The sequence below is a fragment of the Sciurus vulgaris genome (assembly GCF_902686455.1).
Source record: "Sciurus vulgaris genome assembly, chromosome: 15".
Classification (NCBI taxonomy): domain Eukaryota; kingdom Metazoa; phylum Chordata; class Mammalia; order Rodentia; family Sciuridae; genus Sciurus; species Sciurus vulgaris.
The window spans coordinates 66405717-66426013 of NC_136476.1; the positions used below are offsets into that span (position 1 = coordinate 66405717).

Genomic DNA, 20297 nt, shown 5'->3' on the forward strand with positions numbered 1-20297 from the left:
ACGGTAAGTGACCTGAAAGTGTCCTTAGCTCAGACAGATGGGGAACCATCCTGAAGATAGCTGGCATGCAGTCTCATGGGGCTGTGGGTTCATAAAGGACACTGCTCATGACCTCACTGACTGCTCCCTGCGGAGCTCCTAGAGTTGCCATTGACACAGACTATGATGTAAGTTAGTGGCCGTGAGGTTGTGCATCTGCCAGTTCATACGGTCTGAAAGGTCAAGCCCACCCAGAAGGTCCAAGAGCACAGAGCAGCCCACGTCCACCATCACCAGGGACAGGCTCACGAGGCTTCTGGCATGCTGGAAAGGAGGTCACGGATCCCGGCTTCAGAGTGGGTCGCAAAGGTGCGACGTGTAGGCTCTGGCCTCCGCTTCCCGAGCTGGCGGGGAGGGCACCTGCCGTGGAAGGCGGGGCTGTGATGTGCCCGCCCTGCGCTCCCACAGCCGTTCTGCAGGGACGCTGCTCCTGCCTCAGCTGACACCGGAGCTCAGCGAAGATGAATCATGCGGCCCGTTGGTGCTGCACAGCGAGTACCGAACCTTATCTAATTTTTCCTGTTTCCTTTTCTCAGGGGAAGACCCGGCTCTCATTCTGTCTCCAGCTCTGGAGAAGCCGGTGTTCCCAGTGGGCCAGTGTCCCAGGGGACTTCACTGACTGTATTGGGAGGACACAGTTCTACAGAACCAGCTGGTCGAGGGGCTCTCCTGGACCTGCTTAATCCCATGCACGCTCCCAACTAGAGCCTCACCCCTCCGGGGCTCTGGGATCCCAGCCTGCCCAACACATGGTGCTCAATCAAAATGCACCACCTACCAGAATTAGGGAAACCAGGATAGGGGGAGGGTCCCAAGCTGGAATACAAAACAAGGCTTTCTCCTGAAAACAAGACTGAGTGTTCAAGTGCTCTGAGAAGTCAATCATATAGTCTACAGCTCAGCCAAGCTCTGGGTGACATGGGTTTTGGAGAGCAGCCCTGGGATCTAATCCTGAATAAGAAATTCCAGAATTTTAGAAATGGAGCCCTTGGATGTCTGCCATTTTGGTGGTTTTAAACTCTGGATGGATATTAAAATCACTGGGAGAACCCCTATTCACTTACTGGAGGGAATCCAAAATGGTGTAGCCAGTTTGGAAAATAATCTGGCAGTTCCTCAAAGAGACACCAGATGACCCGGCAATCCCATTCCTAGATACATGTCCATGCAAAAACTTGTACATGAGCTAGACTAGGGGCACATGCCTGTAATCCCAGCAACCTGGGAGGCTGGGGCAAGAGGATCGCAAGTTTCAGGCCAGCCTGGGAAACTCAGTGAAACCCTGTGTCGGAATAAAAAATAAGGACTGGGGATGTAGATCAGTGGTAGAGCACCTCTGGGTTCAATTCCCAGAACTGAAAAAACAAAGCAAAACAAAAAAAAAAAAAAAAAAAAAAAAAAAACCAGAAAGAACAAAACCAAAAACCTGTACACAAATGTTCATGCCATTATTCATAATTGCCAAAAGGCAGAAACAATCCACATATCTCCATGTTCATCGACTGATGAATGGATAAGCAAAATGTGATACCTCCATACAATGGAAAATTACCTAGTTGATAAAAAGGAATGAACTATCCATCCATGCTACAACATGAAGGAACCTTGAAAACATTAAGCGACATGAAAGAAGCCAGACACAAAAGGCCACATGCCCCATGATTCCATTTATCTGGGACGTTTGGAACAGGCAAGTCTGTGGAGGCAGAAAGTGATGAGTGGTTACCAAGGTCTGGGGAGATGGAGGAAATGAGTGAGTCACTGCTAATGGGTCTGAGTTTCTTTTAGAAGTAATGAATACATTCCAAAATTAGATTTTAGCCATGGTTGCACAACTTCAAAAAAATACTAAAAACCACGGAATGGTACAATTTAAATTGGTGAACTGTATGCATGGAATATTACACCTTTATACAGCTGAATCAGAAAATCACAAGGGAAGATTTTGAAAAAAATAAACAAATCACTCAATGCTCAGGTCTTACCCGGACCAATTACACAGTCACCCATCTGTAAGTCCAACCTGTGGCCAGGCCTGAAAACTGCTGCCCTGACCACCCTCCTCACTTTGCATATGGGCCCACGACGGGGAGTGAGGTGAGTGGGTCATACAGCCGGTAACTGGCTGAGCCCGGGACACCGTCCAGGCCTCCCATCTCTCCGCTCACTGCCCCGAGTGCTGCCCATCTGCTGCACCTTCCCATCTGTCCCAGCTTCTATTTCGGGCAGCAAATGCACTCATCAGGAAAATCCAAGTCCTTCTCAGAACCCACTGGCTGAGACGGCCTGGCATACGCACCTTGTCTTCCCATCCATACAGTGAGCTCTGTAGGAAGAGATACTGTCACATCACACACTTCTGTGTCCTCCACTGGAGGAAAAGTGCTGAGCACAAAGCAGGTGCTCAACTAATACTGGTCAGGCTGAGAGCATTGTTCTGGGCAAATATTTTAAGTGCCTGGCACTGTGTCAGGCTTGAGGACAATTGTAAATGAGTTCTTGTCTTTGTCCGAAGAAGCTTGCAGCTGCTTTGATAAGGGTAAGCAGGAGAGGAGCCACAGGGGAAGACCTCCAGGATAGTGATGCTTGAAGCAGGTGATGTTCCAAAGGGTAAGAATGGGCTGGGGGAGGTGCTGGATTGGGTATCCCAGGCAGAGGGTACCCCAAGTGCTAAGGCCTGGAACTGAGTGCACCCTAGGTTGGTGAGGGGACTTTCCCTGGCTTAATATGGGCAGAATGAGCTTTGCACTGTTATCACTTCAATTTTTGCATTGGGATTGAGTTCCTCAGGAATTCATGTGTCACTTATGAAGTAAAGTTCTAACTCTTCTCCTGATATGAAGAACCAATAGTTCCAACATCCCCAAAGGAATAACTCATCCTTGCCCTGTGACTGTGACCTGCCATCTTCACTGTGCTGGTCACTTTTCCAAAGGCTGCAGATCCATTCCGTGTTCTCCCCTGACTTACTCTGCTTCCCAGGACCTGCACTTCCAGTCTCCTTCCCCCTGGCTTCTACGGCACTGGCTAAGGAAGCACCACATGGTATGGAGTGTGAGAAAAGGACCTAAGTCGGGGTGTCCCCCTCCCCGTGTCCTGGTGCCTCTGTGATGTCTCCAGCATCAGCTGAAGGTCCTCTATGGCTCCAGCTCCCACTAGACAGGTTTCCTGTGGCTCTGACCTCTGGGTGCTGGAACACTGCCACCTCCCTTTGTCCCTCTAGCCTAGGAGTGATAAGCAAGCTCTGGTTATTGCTCATTTCTGTGTTGCTTTGCTGCCCAGTTGAGTTTCTTAGTTCTTTCATCCCTTATATAACCAACTCCCTGTATTCAATTCCTTCTGTAAGAAATGCCTAGAGTAGTTTCAGTTTTCCTGATTGACCATGATAAATATGCAATATAAATGTTTCTGTTTCTGGATTCTTCACATTCTTAATGATCTATTTATCTGCTGCTAAGCCAATAGAAGTTATCCTAATTACCTTTACTACACATTTTAAATACAATAGCACAAAACCGCATTCCCTTGCCACATGGTTCTTTTTCTCTTGTGCTTTTTCTCCTCCTGGCTATCATCAAGCACTCAGTCCTTCAGATTACTTTAGAATATCATTTACTACCAAAAAAATGCTACTGCAATTCTGACTTGAAGAGTGAAATACTATGGATTAATCTGAAAGAATGTGCTTATAAGGAACATATATCTCTCCATCTCATATCTTTTTAAATGTCCTTTCATTAGCCGGGCACAGTGCTGCACACCTATAATCCCAGCAGCTTGGGAGGATTGAATGTTCAAAGCCAGCCTCAGGAACTTAGTGAGGTTCTGAGCAACTTAGTGTGAAACCCTGTCTCAAAGTAAAAAATAGAAAAGGGTTAGGATGTGGCTCAGTGGTTAAGCACCCCTGGTTCAATCCCTGGTTAAACAAAAAAAAAGTCCTTCAGACATAATGTTTAACTGTTTAACTTTTTCATAAAGGTATGGAACATGCCTAATTAACTTCTTTCCTTACTTGTTTTTCAGTTTTGACAACTGAAAATGAAATATTATTAATTAGTACATATTCCTTGATTTTTGTGATTAGATTTACAAAGCTATTGACTGTAGGATATTCCTGTTTCTGGCTATTTTATTGGGTTCTCTCATTAGAAGGAATTCACTTGGATTTCAGGAAGAGAATCCACATGAATTTTGTTCTTTCCTTCCATTACCTACTTTTTATTTTCTTAGCGTATTGCATTGGGAAAACCCTCCGGAATGACATGGAATATTAGCTGTCCTCCAAGTCTTCATTTGGAGTTTGCAGACTGTCTACTCTTTGAAGTGGAATGTGGCTCCTGACAAACTCCACCACTCGGTAGATGTACTACTTCCTTTTTCAGGTGCTTAAAAAAGACTCTGTCCTCCACCCTCCCTCACAATCACCACCAAGCTGACGAGCTCAGTTTTTGGAGTTCATTCTCCAAGAAGTCACACAGCCTGTCTCCTCGCTGGCATTTCCCCAGGACCATGAGGCTTTTCAAAAAACACAGAATGCCGACTCAGCAACAAATGCAATTTTTCTCAGCTGATATCAGAGAGGCACTTTTCTGAGCCAATAGACTTACACTAACCACAAAGCAGTAAGTCTCCTCTCTTTATCAGAGACTTCAATTTCCTTCTCTTCATTCCCTTTACCTTCTGCAGTTAGTATAGTCCTTGTTGAAAAAGAGAGAAAACACAAACTCCAGAAGTTGAGTTCTATCTCTATCTTGTTAATTTCCTATACCATCTTCCAAAAATGGTTCTGTTACTACATTTTCACCTTTTTGCTCCAAAGTGTGCCATCGATACAACTTTAAAGTTTTGTTTTTTTTTAAAGGTCCTGTGCAGTCTGCCCCTGCCTTTGTGCAGTGCTGGGAATTGAACCAGGGGTGCTCTATCACTGAGCTACACCCCCAGCCCTTTTAATGTTTTTTGTTTTTGTTTTTTTGTTTTTTTGAGACAGGGTCTTGCTAAGCTTCCAAGGCTGGCTTCGAATATGTGATCCTCCTGCCTCAGGCTCTGCAGTGGCTGGGGTGACAACCATGCGTCACCATGCCTGGCTTATGCCCCTTTATTTTTTATATGTTCCACCTTCCTTCTCTTTCAAATACTGTTTAAAATTGTGGGTTCATCTAAAAGGCCCTCAAAGCCTTTCTCTTTGAGATCATCTGTGCTCCCTATTCACAGCCCGCATGAAAACTACTACCTTTTAGGTCTTTTCCTGGACACTTTGAAATCTGATTTTTCTCAAGATTAGAAAACAGGGAAGATTAAACCCTGAATTCTACTCGTTTCATATTAATGATTCCAGGACATCAGGGTCATCTCCTTCCAAGGATCTTGTCACTTGGGCTTTTCTAACCTAGACTTCCTTGTCGACCAGAATTAATGGCAATTCCTGCAGCGCTGCTTCGACCTTCCAACAACCAACTTGTCAATCAAGCAGGCCAAGAAACCAACAGATGCCCTGCCTCTAACAGAACGCCAGTGTCCGGGTGGCGGAGACACCTCCCACAGGTACTGTGCCAGCCTGATGTCTCTCTAGGTAAGCACCATGAACATCCACTGGATAGTTGGATACCATCCACTGGATAGCACGTTGGATACGTGGCTGCCCGGCTCTGGTCCTGATGGCTCACTATGCACGGATCACGTGCTGCCCGTACTCAGAGTTACTGGTCACTTAGTCCTGCCTGTATCTCAGTTCCATGGCAAGGTCCTAGAGGTAGAATCAGCGTCTATGCAGTCCACACAGTAGCACCCAGGTGACACATTCCAAGGACGTTCCAAAGAAGCCTGCCTGGGACAAACTGGTCCCCTTGTTTAGAAGTCAACGTGGGGGCAATTTCATATGCTTCATCAGACCTAAAGCATGAGGAAGTGGCTGACAGATCTCCACACAGCTTCCCACTGGACGGGCCCCAGAAGGGTTGCAAGTGTACCCAACCATTTCTTCTTCCCATCCTTGGAGTAAGTGGCAAGGATCTGCGGGGTTGGAGCCTCGTCTCCTTGCCTGCTCCATCCCAAGAGGAGTCAAGGACTGCAAAAATCGGGAGGCACCACTGGCTCATACTCAGTTTTCACTTGGACTGTGGCTCTCCAACTGGACTCTCTTAGCAGAATCCACTGAAGCACTCTGTTTTTATAACAGATGGTGTCAGCCAGAATAATACCTCCTGACCAAACACCAGTGCATTAATCATGCTCTTTAAATACTCACAGAGGGAAAAAAAGGAAAAGCTAACATTTTTGAAGTGCTCAGCACTGTGCCATTAATCTCCAACAACTACCTGAAGAAAGGACAAATATCCTTATTTTATAGATAAGGAAACGGGCACAGAAAGACTAAATAACTTCCCCAAAGTCACACAGCTAGTAAATGACAAAGCTGGGATTTGAACCTAGGACACTTGACCCTAGAGTACTAGGGATTGAACTCAGGGGCACTCGGTCACTGAGCCACATCCCCAGCCCTATTTTGTATTTCATTTAGAGATGGTCTCACCAAATTGCTTAGGGCCTCTTTTTTGCTGAGGCTGGCTTTGAACTCATGATCCTCCTGCCTCAGCTTACTGAGCCACTGGTATTACAGGCATGCACCACCGTGCGTGGCTTATGCTCTCTGAGGTACCAAACCATACTGCTTTGTCATAGGAATGGAAGAAATCTAATGACAGAGGACTGATAGCTAGCACTTAGATTTGGCTTTAGGGCTGTTTGGCTGTGACCTTAGATAACTGACTTCACTTGTCTGGGTTCCAGACACTGCACTTTTGGACATTCATATGCTAGGAACCAGAGCATAAAATAATGAAGTCATTTGGCCCCGCCATGTGTGACTGAAAGAAGACAGACGGTGCATCTACTCATACTAGTTTCCAAGATACCTGCCACTTATTTTGATTTTTAATTTAATAGAAACTAAATAGAACAACATATTGTTATGAGTTCTCACTGAACTCAATGCAAGCCTACTCTTAGGCAGTAAGCAGAATAAATGTTTGAAAAGCTGTACTTTTTTCATAATGAGTTTGAGAAGAAAATTTGTATCAACATTTTAGAAATGTGACACATTACAAATGTTAGGCCAGTTAATTAGGGATGATTTCTTACAGTAACTAAGTAGTTTTGTTTTAAAAAAAGACTAGAAGGAAAGATGACTACCTCATTTTCTCTTGTCTGAAAAAGGTCAAAATTACATTACAAAATTATATTTGTGCTTAGCATGCATGAGGACCTAGGTTCAATTCTTAGCACCAAAAAAAGAAAAAAATTACATTTTAGACCCTTTTATTCAGATTGCCAATTGGCAGAAAAAAAAATTTCTCAAGTTGTTGGTTGTTGCTGTTGTTGTTTGGTACTGGGGATTTAACCCACAGACACTTTACCACTGAGCTAAGTCCCCAGTCCTATTATATTTTGACACAGGTTTTCACTATGTTGTTTAGGGCTTTGCTAAGTTGCTGAGGCTGGTCTTGAACTTGTGATCCTCCTGTCTCAGGTTCCCAAGTCACTGGGATTACAAACATGCACCACCGCGCCCAGTTACAAATTGTAATTTTTTCAACAAATTTTCTAAGCACACAGCTTTCTGGTGTCAGTACAGGTGATATGTGATTCTACCCTAGATAGGGAATCCTTTTTACTTATTGCTCCTTGGAGCAAAAAGGTGGCATCTTTTTTAAAAACATACCAGTACTTGGCACAGGGTAGAAATATAGCAAATATCTAGTCAATGAGTTAGTTTTAGTGCATTAAATTTTAATTTTCCTTACATAATTATCAAGTAGCTATTCACAAAAATTACACTTTGATTATGAATTCCCTAGTTGTTCTCAACTACATTAATTGGTCTCTGCAAACTGTAGAGTACAATGTTCCACATCTTAGGGGGGAGAGCCTTCATGATTTCATGGTACCTGGATCCCTGTCCTTTGTAAGCCAGAGTAGGCCATGCGTCTTTCCCTTTGGGTCTGGAATTTTCCTTGGGCATAACTGCTATCAAATGATTCTACGGAGTGGCTATAAGCAGGTGAGCAGGTCTTGAACATTTTCTGCCAGAAAATCCATTTTGCTTTGATGTTTCATCCTTGCTAAGTTTTACAATGGCTCTCTCATGTCCGTGTCTTCATGAATGCGTGCACACTTGTGTGCCACTGGGTGCCAAGAAGTTATGCGAGAGGGCTCCGTGGGATTTATGGTGAGACCTTGGATATTAGCAATTTCAGCTCAATTGCAGGATCTGAGTCCAGAGAATTACTATTTCATAAGTTCATTTTTGCTCAGGGCTCATGACTAAGAATTTTCGATCTTTTTCTTGCCTTAAAAAAGAAAAAAATGGACACAAATAGAGTTGTTTTCCTTTACAGTATGCACATCTCATAAGTCTATTCCCTTTTTGGTTTCTCATGGATTTTTTGTTTGCTTCCCAATTCTGTGTCTCACTGACCCCCTCTTCCCCAGCCCCTGCTTTAAATGAAAATTCATTTCTCTTTTCTTCAGGAGGAAAACAGCAAGAACAGATTTGCCCCAACAGCTGCGTGGAGTACATCCCCAAATGGTATTATATGGGAGCCCTCAAGGAATAGTAAGACAAAACAATCACTGTCATGAAGGCCAGCTGCTACAGCATAAAGCCACGTCCTAGCAGCCAGGCCTCACCCTGCCGTGCTCTGCGCTGTGGGAGACTTGGGCATGAGATGGGAGGGAGACTTTCCACTCCCTAAACACCACCCAAGTCTCCAAATGAATGAAATTAAAACATTATTTATTCTAGAATAAAGTGCAGGTTAGATGAATAAAAGGCATAATCTGTTAAGGGTAGGTTTTAGACATTCTAATTACACGAGATATCCAAGGGAGGTGGAGCCAGAGCTGAATACTGGGCATGCATGTTTCTGAGGTGACACAGAAGAGAGTTAATCTATTTTGGTGTTCATTAGTGCTTAAAAATCCCTGATGATCCTTTCTCTGGTCTTCATTTCTTGTAGGCTTTCCAGAAGCATCTCTTATAAACATCCTTAGTTAGCCTCTGAGGCAAGATGCTGGGCCCAATCTGAAGGACCGGTTAGCTCAGTGGGCTGTCACACATGCACAATGTCCATTATTCAGCCAGGGAATGAGGCCGAGGCCAGGTGGGTCGTTAGCATAGCAACACCTCCTGCTTCTGAGGTCTCTGCTGCAGAGAGTGAATGTTGAAAACGTCCACCATTCAGCAGGGGATGATTAGGTAGGTTTCTGCGGGTTTCTTATAACAGAAGCCTGCGGGGATGTTCCTCTAATTATTCTAACCCTTTTCAATTGATTGCCTAGATGACAAGGGTCTTGGTGTTTTAAATTCTGTAGGCTTTCCTTCACTAAAACCACTGGCGAGTCTTGGGATGCAGCTGTGGTTTTAGATGGAATATATTAGAAATTTAATTGTAACTAAAAGTAAACCTGTCCCTTCCTTGTCAAATGTACCAAGGAAATTCACAATGTCTGAGTGGGTATTTAAGTAGCTCAGGTGAAAAGTTCTCACTAAACTCCCAAACAGGAAAGGAAACATAGATACTAGAAATCAATTCCTTTGCCTGGGCTATGTTGCCTATATATATCCCTATAGACTCTCTAGGGTGGAATCATGCTGAGTATTATCTGAACTTCTGGAGATCTGCTTTTCAAACCATTTGGCAAAGATCAACTCCTCCTGGCCTTCCCTTTCCTCACTATTATAAGTGCTGAGATAACAGAGTTAATTGACTTCAGCCTCCAACAGCCTGATCTCCTCCTCACATCCTTCTGCACACCCCTCCCCTCACCAAGGATTGAACCAAGGGGTGCTTAACCACTGAGCCACAGCTTCAACCCTTATTTTTAATTTTTCTATTTTATTTATTTATTCACTTGTTTATTTGGTACTGGGGATTGAACTCAGGCCACTCAACCACTAAGTCACATCCCCACCCCTATTTTGTACTATTCTTTAAAGACAGGGTATCACTAAGTTGCTTAGCACCTCACCATTGCTGAGCCTGGAGATCCTCCTGCCTCAGCCTGTGGAGTCGCTGGGATTATAGGCATGTGCCACTGTGCCTGGTCTTTATTTTTCATTTTGAGATAGGATCTCATTAAGTTGCTTAGGGCCTAAGTTGTCCAGGCTGGCCTTGAACTCACGATCCTCTTGCCTCAGCCTTCCAAGTAGCTGGAATGATTATAGGTGTGAGCCACCAATGGGGTAGCCAGCCTGATCTTGCAAAAGCATGGGTTCCAGACAGTTCATAGAAAACAAATAACAAATGGCATTCACCAAGATGAAAAGGTGTGCCATCTTGCTGAGAAATGTAATTAAAGTGGAAATTCTGGCTTTTACCCATCAGACCATCAAAAAAGTTTAAAGTTAGGAAAGGCTATAAGCTTGCCCCCTTGTGTGGTCACAGAGGTACTGTCATGATGATGGGTGTATACAGGAAGGATATATTTGGGAGATTTCATTAGGCAATGTCCAAATCAGATAAGCATATAACTTTTGGCCCAGAGATTTCTACTTCTAGAAAATTCATTCTACAGATTTAAGTGCACAAACAGAACGCCTAGGAATGGTGGATGACTGTCATTTTAAGGAGCTGACACAGGGTATGTGTCCATCAATCTCGACTGGTTAAATAAATAAATGTGCTTGTTTATTTTCAGGCTAGTCTGAGGTTGACAAGAAGAAATGCTACCCATGTTTGCCTCTGGGGAGAACCAGGGAACTGGGGAATAAAATAGGAAGGAAAAGTTAACTTACTTTTGTTTGAATTTTTACCACTGTATTACCTATTTTAAAAAAGCAAAAAAGTACAATGGTTCCCTTTACTGCTTTCTACTCCGTCTCCTACCAGGTCAAAGTTCCCTCCGCTTTGTCTGACATGAAATCCCAAATTAGATAAATTGGGAGCCGAGCAGACACTATTTCAACTCTCCAAATTTGAGTCCCAGTTGTGAAAGCAGAAGGGATTCTCAGCAGTCTCACCAATTCCTCACCCTATGTCAGTTCTGCCATTTACAGGTGGGAAAGCATTGTCCACATTGTGCCTGGACATTTATTTCCTCGGATTCTCAGACAGAAATATCATTTCTATTTCTCTTTTATTCCCTCTCAAAAGATCCCTGTGGTGTTTCTGCTCTTAGCTTGTCAGTTTCAAAGAGATGTGTCTTTCTGCACCGTGTTAACCATCTTCCAGGTGACCTTTCTTTTGGAACCAGGTACCATCCTTGCTAAAGTTAGACCACACATTTCCACCCATCAACCCGTGGGACGGACCATTTCTTGAGCTAAACTTTGACTCTCCTTGGCCTGTTTCTGTCCACAGGGGCTGCTCAAGCTTTACATCTCAAAAAACACTAAAAATTGCTACCAGCTAGCATCAAACCCAACGTGCAAAGCAACTTACAGACACCAGGTCATTTAATTCTTTCAACAGCAAGACACTGTGACATTCTCTTTGGGGGTGAGAAAAATGAGACCAACAGGAAAAACCGGCCAAAGGTCACATGGATAGTAAGTGGCGACGCTGGGATTCAAACCATGTGAGATTCCAAAGCTCCTGCGTTTTATTTAGGCAGAGCCCTATAGAGCTCCTGCCCCCAACAGAATCTGATCGCCCCACTGTGGACTCCAGTTCCTCTCTCATGTCTCTGAGATGTCCTACCACCTTGATTGTGTGAATTCCTGTATCCAATCAGGAGTGCTAGTCTTTTTTTTTTTTTTTTTTTTGCGGTGCTGGGGATTGAACCCAGGGCCATGGGCTTGCGAGGCAAACACCCTACCAACTGAGCAATCTCCCCAGCCCAGGAGTGCTAGTCTTGGCACAGATCCTTAAGACAGGCACATGGGTATGCTCCAACCTTATCCAGAGGCACGGATGCACAGGTGTCCTGCCTCTGGAGTGAGGCAGACCATGATGCAGGTGTGGTTTGATGAACTTGGGGGGAGGATTGATGGTGAACATAAGCAAACACAGGTTGAGCAGATTTAGCTACTTTTCATAAGTAGGGTACTTCATGTGCCCACCCACTTGCATTTTAACACTGCCTACTGAAAAAATAAAAATTAAAAAAAACCTTTGCCTTTAATAGAAATTAGAACTAAGCCATTAAATCGAAGACCGACATAACTAGGTAAGAAGCTGCATTTTTCCAGAGTGAGGTTCTACCCCAGCCCACCTCAGGTTAGTTCCCTGGGGGTAACCGTTAGATTGCAGGTTCTCAGGTATCAACCCCCAAACTCCCAGCCCAGCACTGGACATTTAAATACACTGTCCAAGTCATTGTTTGGCTCCCTAAATTGGGGGAGAAGTGGGCCAATCTGCAGTATTGATTTCCTTAGCAGAGACTCAGCGGCATGTCAACCTTCTGTTTGCCTTTTAGGTACCCCTGGGGCTTCTTCAAATGTGCCAGTTATCCGGTGCGAAGGGACTCCTAACAGTAGTTTGCTTTTTCTCTCTCTCTGCCCTCTTCTGTCTTGCCTCCACATTTGCCCATGGCCTCCTGTGGTGAGATGGCAGAAGCAAATTATTCTAGGCCAATTTGGGGCATTTACCTGGAACATTTGGAAGACTTGGTCAGTCAGGGAATTGACTTTGAGCTTAGTTTGAGAAATATTGACCCAAAGGGATCAATATGGCTGCCCAGGGAGTTCTCTGATGAGCTCAGATTTTAAAGGACTAGTTAAGAGCTACAAAGTCAAAGGCAACAAAAAGGTTCTGTCATTAGTTGTACTCAGAGCCAGACCCAGAAGGCTGGAGTCACTGACCTGGAAGGATGGTACGAGAAAGACAAAAAGGAACTTTTCTACTGTCCTCATTCCATCTTCACTGTTAAGGAGGATCATTTTTAGTGGAAATGGGAGACCAAGCAATGAAACAAGCAAGAGGGTTTTGAAGGTCAAGGTAATTATCTGGCATGCTTTCAAAACTTCATGAGTCACATGAGTCCAGTGACACTGTCAACTCACTGTTAAGGTGCTCGAAGGGATTACAGAAATAAGAATGGATGATGGACCAGTTATGAATGCAAATTTCAAAAAAGTAAAATGTTAATTCCATCAGCTGTAGGATAGCAAGCTTGATTTTGCTGGCAGGTTAACGCTCCAGAAGAAATTATGAGTTCTCAAGAACAAGTGGATCATCTCAAATAAGGAGGGGTTCACTAAGAACAAATAATACCCAATCTCTGCTCCTTTGAAAACAGGACTGTTATTGAATGAATGCCTGCAGATGGGTTATAGTTAGACTAGAGGGCCGGGAGGTGGGCAGGGCTGCCAGACCAGTAGGGGGCGTGTGGTGGGGGCAGACAGGTTAGGAGATCACTGGTGATGGGGGAAGGTATGGACGGTTGCTAGACTACTGGTGACGATCATGTGGTGGAAGTGGACAGGGTTTTCAGGCTGTTGGTGCAGAGCGGTGGCTCTCTAGGTAGTGACCAGACTTCAGCACAGTGAACTGCTCAGTATATAAACTAGTAAACTTGCTGAGGTGTGGATCCACAGGGTCACATGATGGAATGTCTGGCGGTGAGGACTTAAAGCCCGGATGTTGAGAGCAGGCTTCAGAGCTGGAATTCTGACTCCCCTAATTACTGGCTGCGTGACCTATACACATTGCTTGGCTGAGGTCTGAGTTTTCCCACCTGGGACAAAAGGACACCACTCACCTCACAGAGTGATTAGAAAAATCAAGTGAAGTGATACAGGCAGAGAATGAGGCACAGCCTCTAGCTTTAACCCCTCTGCATCACTGTGGATCAATGTCAACCTGACGGGTTTAAAAGTCAGGGGGCTGGTCTGCCTTCTTCATGCTCAACATTGTACCAAGGTCTTGAATAAGAACACAGTTGACACATTGAGCAACATTTAGATGATGAAGCGGAATCCAGAAATAACACGGTGGTCCACGTCCTACTCAAGATGTGATGTCACCAGGCTGGACGAGGTTGTTGAGATAGCTTCCGCCTGGCCCAGAGGTGACGTACCACTGCCTGTTATCTGGTTAGACGTTTCCTTTAGAATGAATGTAGGACAATCCATTCGCTGAGCAGACATTCACGGAACATCTGCTATCTGCCAGGCACTGGGAACAAAGGCAGGTAAGATACAAAGCATGTACTTCAGGCGTGTCCAGGACCCGACGAAAACAACAGGCTGCTCAAATACAAAAGCTGTAAGTGCGAAGTTGCTGTATCTGGGGGCGGAAGGGGGGTGGAGTAGAACACAGAAAGGAACCTCATTTTCAGAGATGGGGGCCATCAAGAGAGTGTCTGGAGAAGATGACATCTGAGCAGAGAGTTAAAGGCTGAGCAGCAGTGGAGGGGAAGGAGAGGAGTGACAGATTTCTACGTGGAAGGAACAGCATTTGCAAAGACAAAGATGTTATAGCAGGGCGGAGGGTTGGGGGGTGTCTGCCAGGAACCAGAGCAGCTTGGTGTCGCAGGATCTTCAACAGAAGGATGAGGAGTGGGGAGGGAGGTATGCTACAGTAACGGGACAGACATGGAGAGCAAAGGAACCCTGTCTTCATCGTGTGGGTGATGAAGAACTCAGGGAGGCGTCCAGCATCCGAAGGGCACAATCAGGTGGTGTTTTAGAAAGATCACTCTAGAGACTGTCAGGAGAATGAGCTCGACAGGAAGATCAGCAGGGGCACCTGTTGGCAAGGGGAAAGATGCTTCTGCAAGATCAGTGTTGGGAAAGAAGAGAAAGGAAGGGCCAAATACAAACACTCAGGAGGCATAGCTGAGCAGACCTGTGGGCCTCCTGGACACGGGTGGCAAAAGGGAGAAGAACTGTAGATGATGTATAAATTATTGCGATGGGTAAGAGAATTTAGGGAGAAGAAAAGTTGTGAGGTTTGGCAAGGTGGTAAAAGATGACATATTTGATTTTTGACAGGTGCAGTTCAAAGTGTGCCTGGGATGTCCAAGATGAAATGTCAGTCTTAGGAACACATAGGAGTTGTCTGAGTTAGGACAGTTTCAGAGTCAACAGCGCTATAAATTTAATACAGAATGAGAAGATTCCAGTAGACCACAGTGAGAAAAGCATTAGGCCGAAGAAAGACCCTCGGAAAATAGCAATATTTGATAGGCTACTGGAAGAGGAGGCTGCTAAGAAGAACCAAGAGGCCAAAAGCAGTTGAGAAAGGTCAGCTAAGCTAAAAAATGAAAAGTGTACACTTCATTTAACAATTAGGAATTCATAAGTAAGCACACTGATTAGACTTCTTGGTTGCAGACAACTGAGTCCATTCAAGTTACTTTAAGCAAAAAGATATTTATTAGAGGGTATTACACAGCACATAGTCTCCAGGAGGCCACAGACACAGGTCTGTATGTCCTCCAGCCAGGAAGAACAAAGTTGCCAAGACAAACCCCCACCCTTACCATAGGATTGTCATCTGGAAGACCCCACTGCCAACATTTCACTCTGCTCAGCACCCGTAACCAGGTAACTATGACCTTCACCAGAGTTGCCCTGAAATGCTTCAGCCACTGTGCCTGCAAGAGAAGAGCCACTCTGGCCAAGAGTAGCCTCGCCCTAGGATGATCTTGCTCCACGCCACCTAACTGAATGCTCACCTTCAGAATGCCAAAAGCCAACTGTCCCATCACTGAGATCATTGACAAATGAGATTTTTGTGCAGAAGCAAGAAAAAAATGAAGATGGACTCAAAAAAAAAAAAAAAAAAGGGAAGAAAAATCTTTATTCCTTGGAAACACATTTGTAAAGATGTTATCAGTAAGATGAAAAGATTCAGAACACATTTATTTGGACACAGCACATACACTGAGGATCAAAACATCTGCTAAAATGGAATACACCTGTAAACAAATACCTCAGGGAGAGTTTATAGGTGACCGACCCACTGGGCATGATATGCAGCTGAGTCCCTTCTCCTGAATTGACTGTGGTGATGTCGATGCATGCTTACAAGAGCTGAAAAACGGGCCAAATTACAATTGCGTATTTTAAAGTGGAACAGTAATTACCTAATTTCACAAAAACACTAATGAGAAAATATTTCAGGCCTATCTATTAAAATATGCTTGACTCATGACTTGATATGGGGAAAATAAATATTTTGGTGTAAGTGTCACCCTAAAAGACAACACATTGTTTTCTGGTTCTGCAGAGAGACCAGGGCAATGCCTGCCTTCCCTGTGCAATAAAACGCTTTGGCACAACCTCCACAAAACCCCGCACGCGTTCATGGGAGCCTCAGGTGCGTCTCAATCGCAGGTTCCTTTTCAAAGGAGTGGAGCCTAGAGTACAATCCAACCCCCGAATCCTGATGTGTGTATTCACAATGATGTCTTCTGGAATCATGCAAGTGAGCAGCACCGATGATTAAGACATTAAAATCTATTTCACACTTGAGCAGCAAATTCTATCAAAATGGATGCTATGCAATTTGTGATTAGTGCTAAGGCTGAACTTCAAAGTGTCTAAACTGCTTTAAGACATGAAATTCGTAAAGTCTCCTTGTGTTTACAGAACATCTAATAAGTTATATACTTTGTTGCCTTTCTGTTGCAACAGAAGGGGGTATCAGGGTATGGGGAGCGGGCATGGGAGTTTTCCTTATGAGATGTTTGGTTTGAATGAGTGCCCTCAACCTCAAAGAAATTAAATTTTCATAAATCAAAGAATTTTAGAGTCAGAAAAGACCTTGGAGATCACTTAGTCAAACTCATTTTTAGATGGGGAAGTGAGGCCAGAAAGGGAGAACCAGCCCAGACATGGTCACTCCGTGGTGCAGGCTGGACGCTAGCAGTCTCCGTTCCTACAGTATGCCAAGCTACTGTCCCCCACATTTCTGATTTAATTTGGTCCCATTAATTAAATAAGAAAGAATATCAGGTAAGTAGCAAGATGATAAACATGGACTTTTGTTCCAATTTTAAAATCAGAATATCAAAATGATTCCTGAGCTTTTAGCTCCCTTCATTTCATGGAGAAACGCTGTCAACAGTAAATCACGACTGGCTATCGTGGCTATCTTCAAATATTTACACAGACACGGGAAACGGCTCTCAGAACCATTCCTCAAAGACACTTGCAGGAACACGTGCACATGACACCGAGCCCCTCCTCAGGGGTTGTGGTGACAGCATGGTGGGGACTGGAGAGAGACGCTTCGGTCTCAGAGAGCAGTCATGAGTTTGTCCCGACACGTCACACTGTGCGTCCCTCCTACGTTCCTCTGATTCTGGGCGTGGACAGAATGGCTCTCCTCTCCGCTGGCCGGTGCTTTCCAGAGCCACCTGTCATCCTGAAAGGGTGGCCTGTTTTGTTTGCAGAGTGAATGGTTAGTGGGAGAATGGGAGAGAATTCAGAGAGGAGAGTGAGACAACACAGGTACAAAGGAAATGGGCCAGGGACCAGGGGACATGATAGCAGGCACATGGAAATGAATGGATTGGCTACTCAGTATTTAAAAACTCTGACTGTAGATCAACTTCCAAGTTGAGAAGAGTGCTGTCTGTGGCCAAGTCATCCTTTCTCAAAGGGTGCTGGACAGCCAGGTCAGCCTGGGGAAGCCAGGTGAAGGTGGGAAGGTTCCTTTACTACGGGGCAAGGCATCCACCATGCTCACGTGCAGGGCGATCTGATCGCCTCAGGTGGCATTGGCCAAAAGTGCTGGACCAACAAACTCTCTTTTCAAGGGAAGGCTGATAATACGCAAAATGCTGGAACCCCCCCAGGAGACTCCCATTCAGGAGGTCTGGGGAGGGGCTGAAAGCTGCCATTTCCAACAGGACCCCGGGGGATGCTAAGGCTGACAGTCAGCAGGGCCACTGCAAGGGGCTCTGTTGAATTCCTTGTAAAAAGTGGGACCGAGGAAACTACTATGATAAAACAGGCAACACTACATATAAAGTTTATAAAAGCAGTGTTAATGAAATAACATTTTATATCCATCTTCTGTTTCTCATGCTTGGCAAATAAGCTACCTTTAAAATAGAGAATCAGAATTATCGCTCCACCAATCTAACTTGCTGCAAAAGCCACATGAATATCAAGTGATTATGACAAAAAAAAAATTGCACTGTTGTTTTACAAGATCCTGAGCAAACTTTTATTTGCCTTGGTCTAAGCAGATTGATTTCTACCTCTGAACTTTCTCAAGGAGCAAGGCTTGTAACTCTCTTTAAGCAAACTGAACTCACAAACTTTGTTCCTGAAACGGCTTGACACATGAACACTAATTAAGACTGATCTAAAACGCAAATCCATTTTCACAAAACTGGCCTTAAAAAACACTTTGAGGCCTAACTATAAACACAGTACTGCAGTGCCAAATTATTGCGGAAGGGCAAGGCAGGGTCCAGGCAGGGTCGGCCAGGGGTTGGTAAGCAACAGCCCTCAGGCCAAATCCCACGGTTTCTGCAAACAAGTTTTACTGAGGACACAGCCATGGCCTCTTATGTATATATTGTCTATGGCTGTTTTCAGGCGACAATGACACAGTTGAGTCAATGTGAGTGACAATGACCACTCAAAAATACTGACTATCCTTTACAGAAAAAGTATACTGACCCTTGGGTTTAGGGAAAAAAAGATCCACTACCAGCAAGCAAACCCTGTCCCCATCCAATTTTTTTTTTTTTTTTAATCCGCTTAAAGAAAAAACATAAAGGCAATCCCCAAGTTTTTTTTTTTTTTTTTTTTTTCCGGTACTGGGGATCGAACTCAGGCCCTTGTGCTTGCGAGGCAAGCACTCTACCAGCTGAGCTATCTCCCCAGCCCGCAATCCCCAAGTTTTAATCACATTTTAAGTAAACAAATTCTCAGGACAGGAAAATGTTACTTAGAAAATCTAACATCTTTGACATAACATCTGTGATATAAAATCAAACCCAAAATAACTGAGGTTAGAATGATTTTTCAAAAATTCCCTTTTATTTCACAAAAACTTGTGGCTGGCTTCTCCTGCTTTGCAAATGATTCATCCCGGCCTGGGCAATGTAGCCCTGGGGAGCTGCTTCTGATGCAGCCTTCAATTCATAACTAAGCAGAGTGGGAGCTTTTGGAGAGAGAAGGACTGTCCAAGGCAGAGCTCGCGAGTCCAGACACTTACCTGACACTGGGAGAGCGGGGCTGCCACCGGGGCTGGCTGGGGTGCACAGGCGGGTGGTACTGAGGCTAGAAACAAACACCAGACTCCATTACTCGCCTGCCTCTGGATTTCAAGCGTCTCATTCGCTTTCTCTTTCAGTGGCAACCACCTCAGGGGCGGAGGGGGCTGTGGACAGAAAGGCTGTAACGGAACCCTGGCTGTGGGGTGGACCTCCCCCTGGGGGACTGTGTTTCTCCCACGGACAAGTCTGGGGGGCTGGAAGCCTGTGCCTGGTTCTCAGCGTGCCCTCTGCAGAGGTGGCCTCCTGGGAAGGGGCTGGGATGCTGCTCCAGGAGCATCTGCCTGGAGGAGGGTGGTCATCTGGCTCCCAGGACGGGCACCATTCCTCCCTCCCAAGGTAACAGAAAGGCGGTGTGGGCAGGAGGCAATTTCCCTCTTCAGAAACAGTTTCTGTTGCCGCTGAGAATGATGACAACGTGTGTGACGGTGACATCTGCACACACACACAAGGGCTGGACGGGGATGCTAAGTAAGGCAGTGGAGCTGTGGGTGACTTACTTTCTTCCTGGTATAAACACTAAAAATAATTTTCTAAAATGTACTCTAAAACAAAACAAAAAAAATCCACAGCACTTGTTATCTTGATAAAACTGGGCGGAGGTAGACAAGGAGGGAGGGAAAGAGGATGGAAAGTCATCCATTGCAAGAGGAGGAAAACAGATCTAGAACAGTGACCAGGGTGAACCCAGAGAGGCCTGGCTGGGTTGCAGGCGGCCTACCGTCATCTGGCCTGTAGAGGGCAGCGTCCTAGACACAATCAGACACCATGGGGTTTCTCAAGGCTCAACTTGCTATGGGGCAAATTAAGCCCTCCTGACATTAAAGTCACTACAATCTTGGCACCATTAATCTCTTAATTATTTCTTCCCTTCCTCTTCCTTCTCCTGCTGCTTTGGTTAATAAGCAGCAGCCTGCTCTGTTACAGAAAATTCTCAGCAATTCTGCTCATCCAATTTTCATGGACCTGAGATGCCCTCCCTGCCTACTCTGTATTCCAGGAACCTTTCTTTTTGCCTTCAAACATGCCTGTCAGCAAGTTGAGTCTGCAGCCCCCAAAGGACAAGCTGCAGGGGAAAA

General features: G+C 44.9%; 1 protein-coding gene across 7 annotated transcripts in view; it reads right to left on the reverse strand.

Annotated features, from left to right (window-relative positions):
- Positions 1–20297, reverse strand: part of EPB41L4B (erythrocyte membrane protein band 4.1 like 4B) — a gene marked incomplete at its 5' end in the record, with an annotated part of 131091 nt that overhangs the window by 40929 nt on the left and 69865 nt on the right. For 6 of the 7 annotated variants that reach the window (XM_079112584.1, XM_079112581.1, XM_079112583.1 and 3 more), the window contains one exon: positions 19161–19225. In XM_079112584.1, the coding sequence (XP_078968710.1) occupies positions 19161–19225 (65 nt within the window). Of the gene's footprint in view, positions 1–15997; positions 17365–19160; positions 19226–20297 lie in introns of those variants that run through there. The other variant, XM_079112586.1, reaches the window with a different exon arrangement.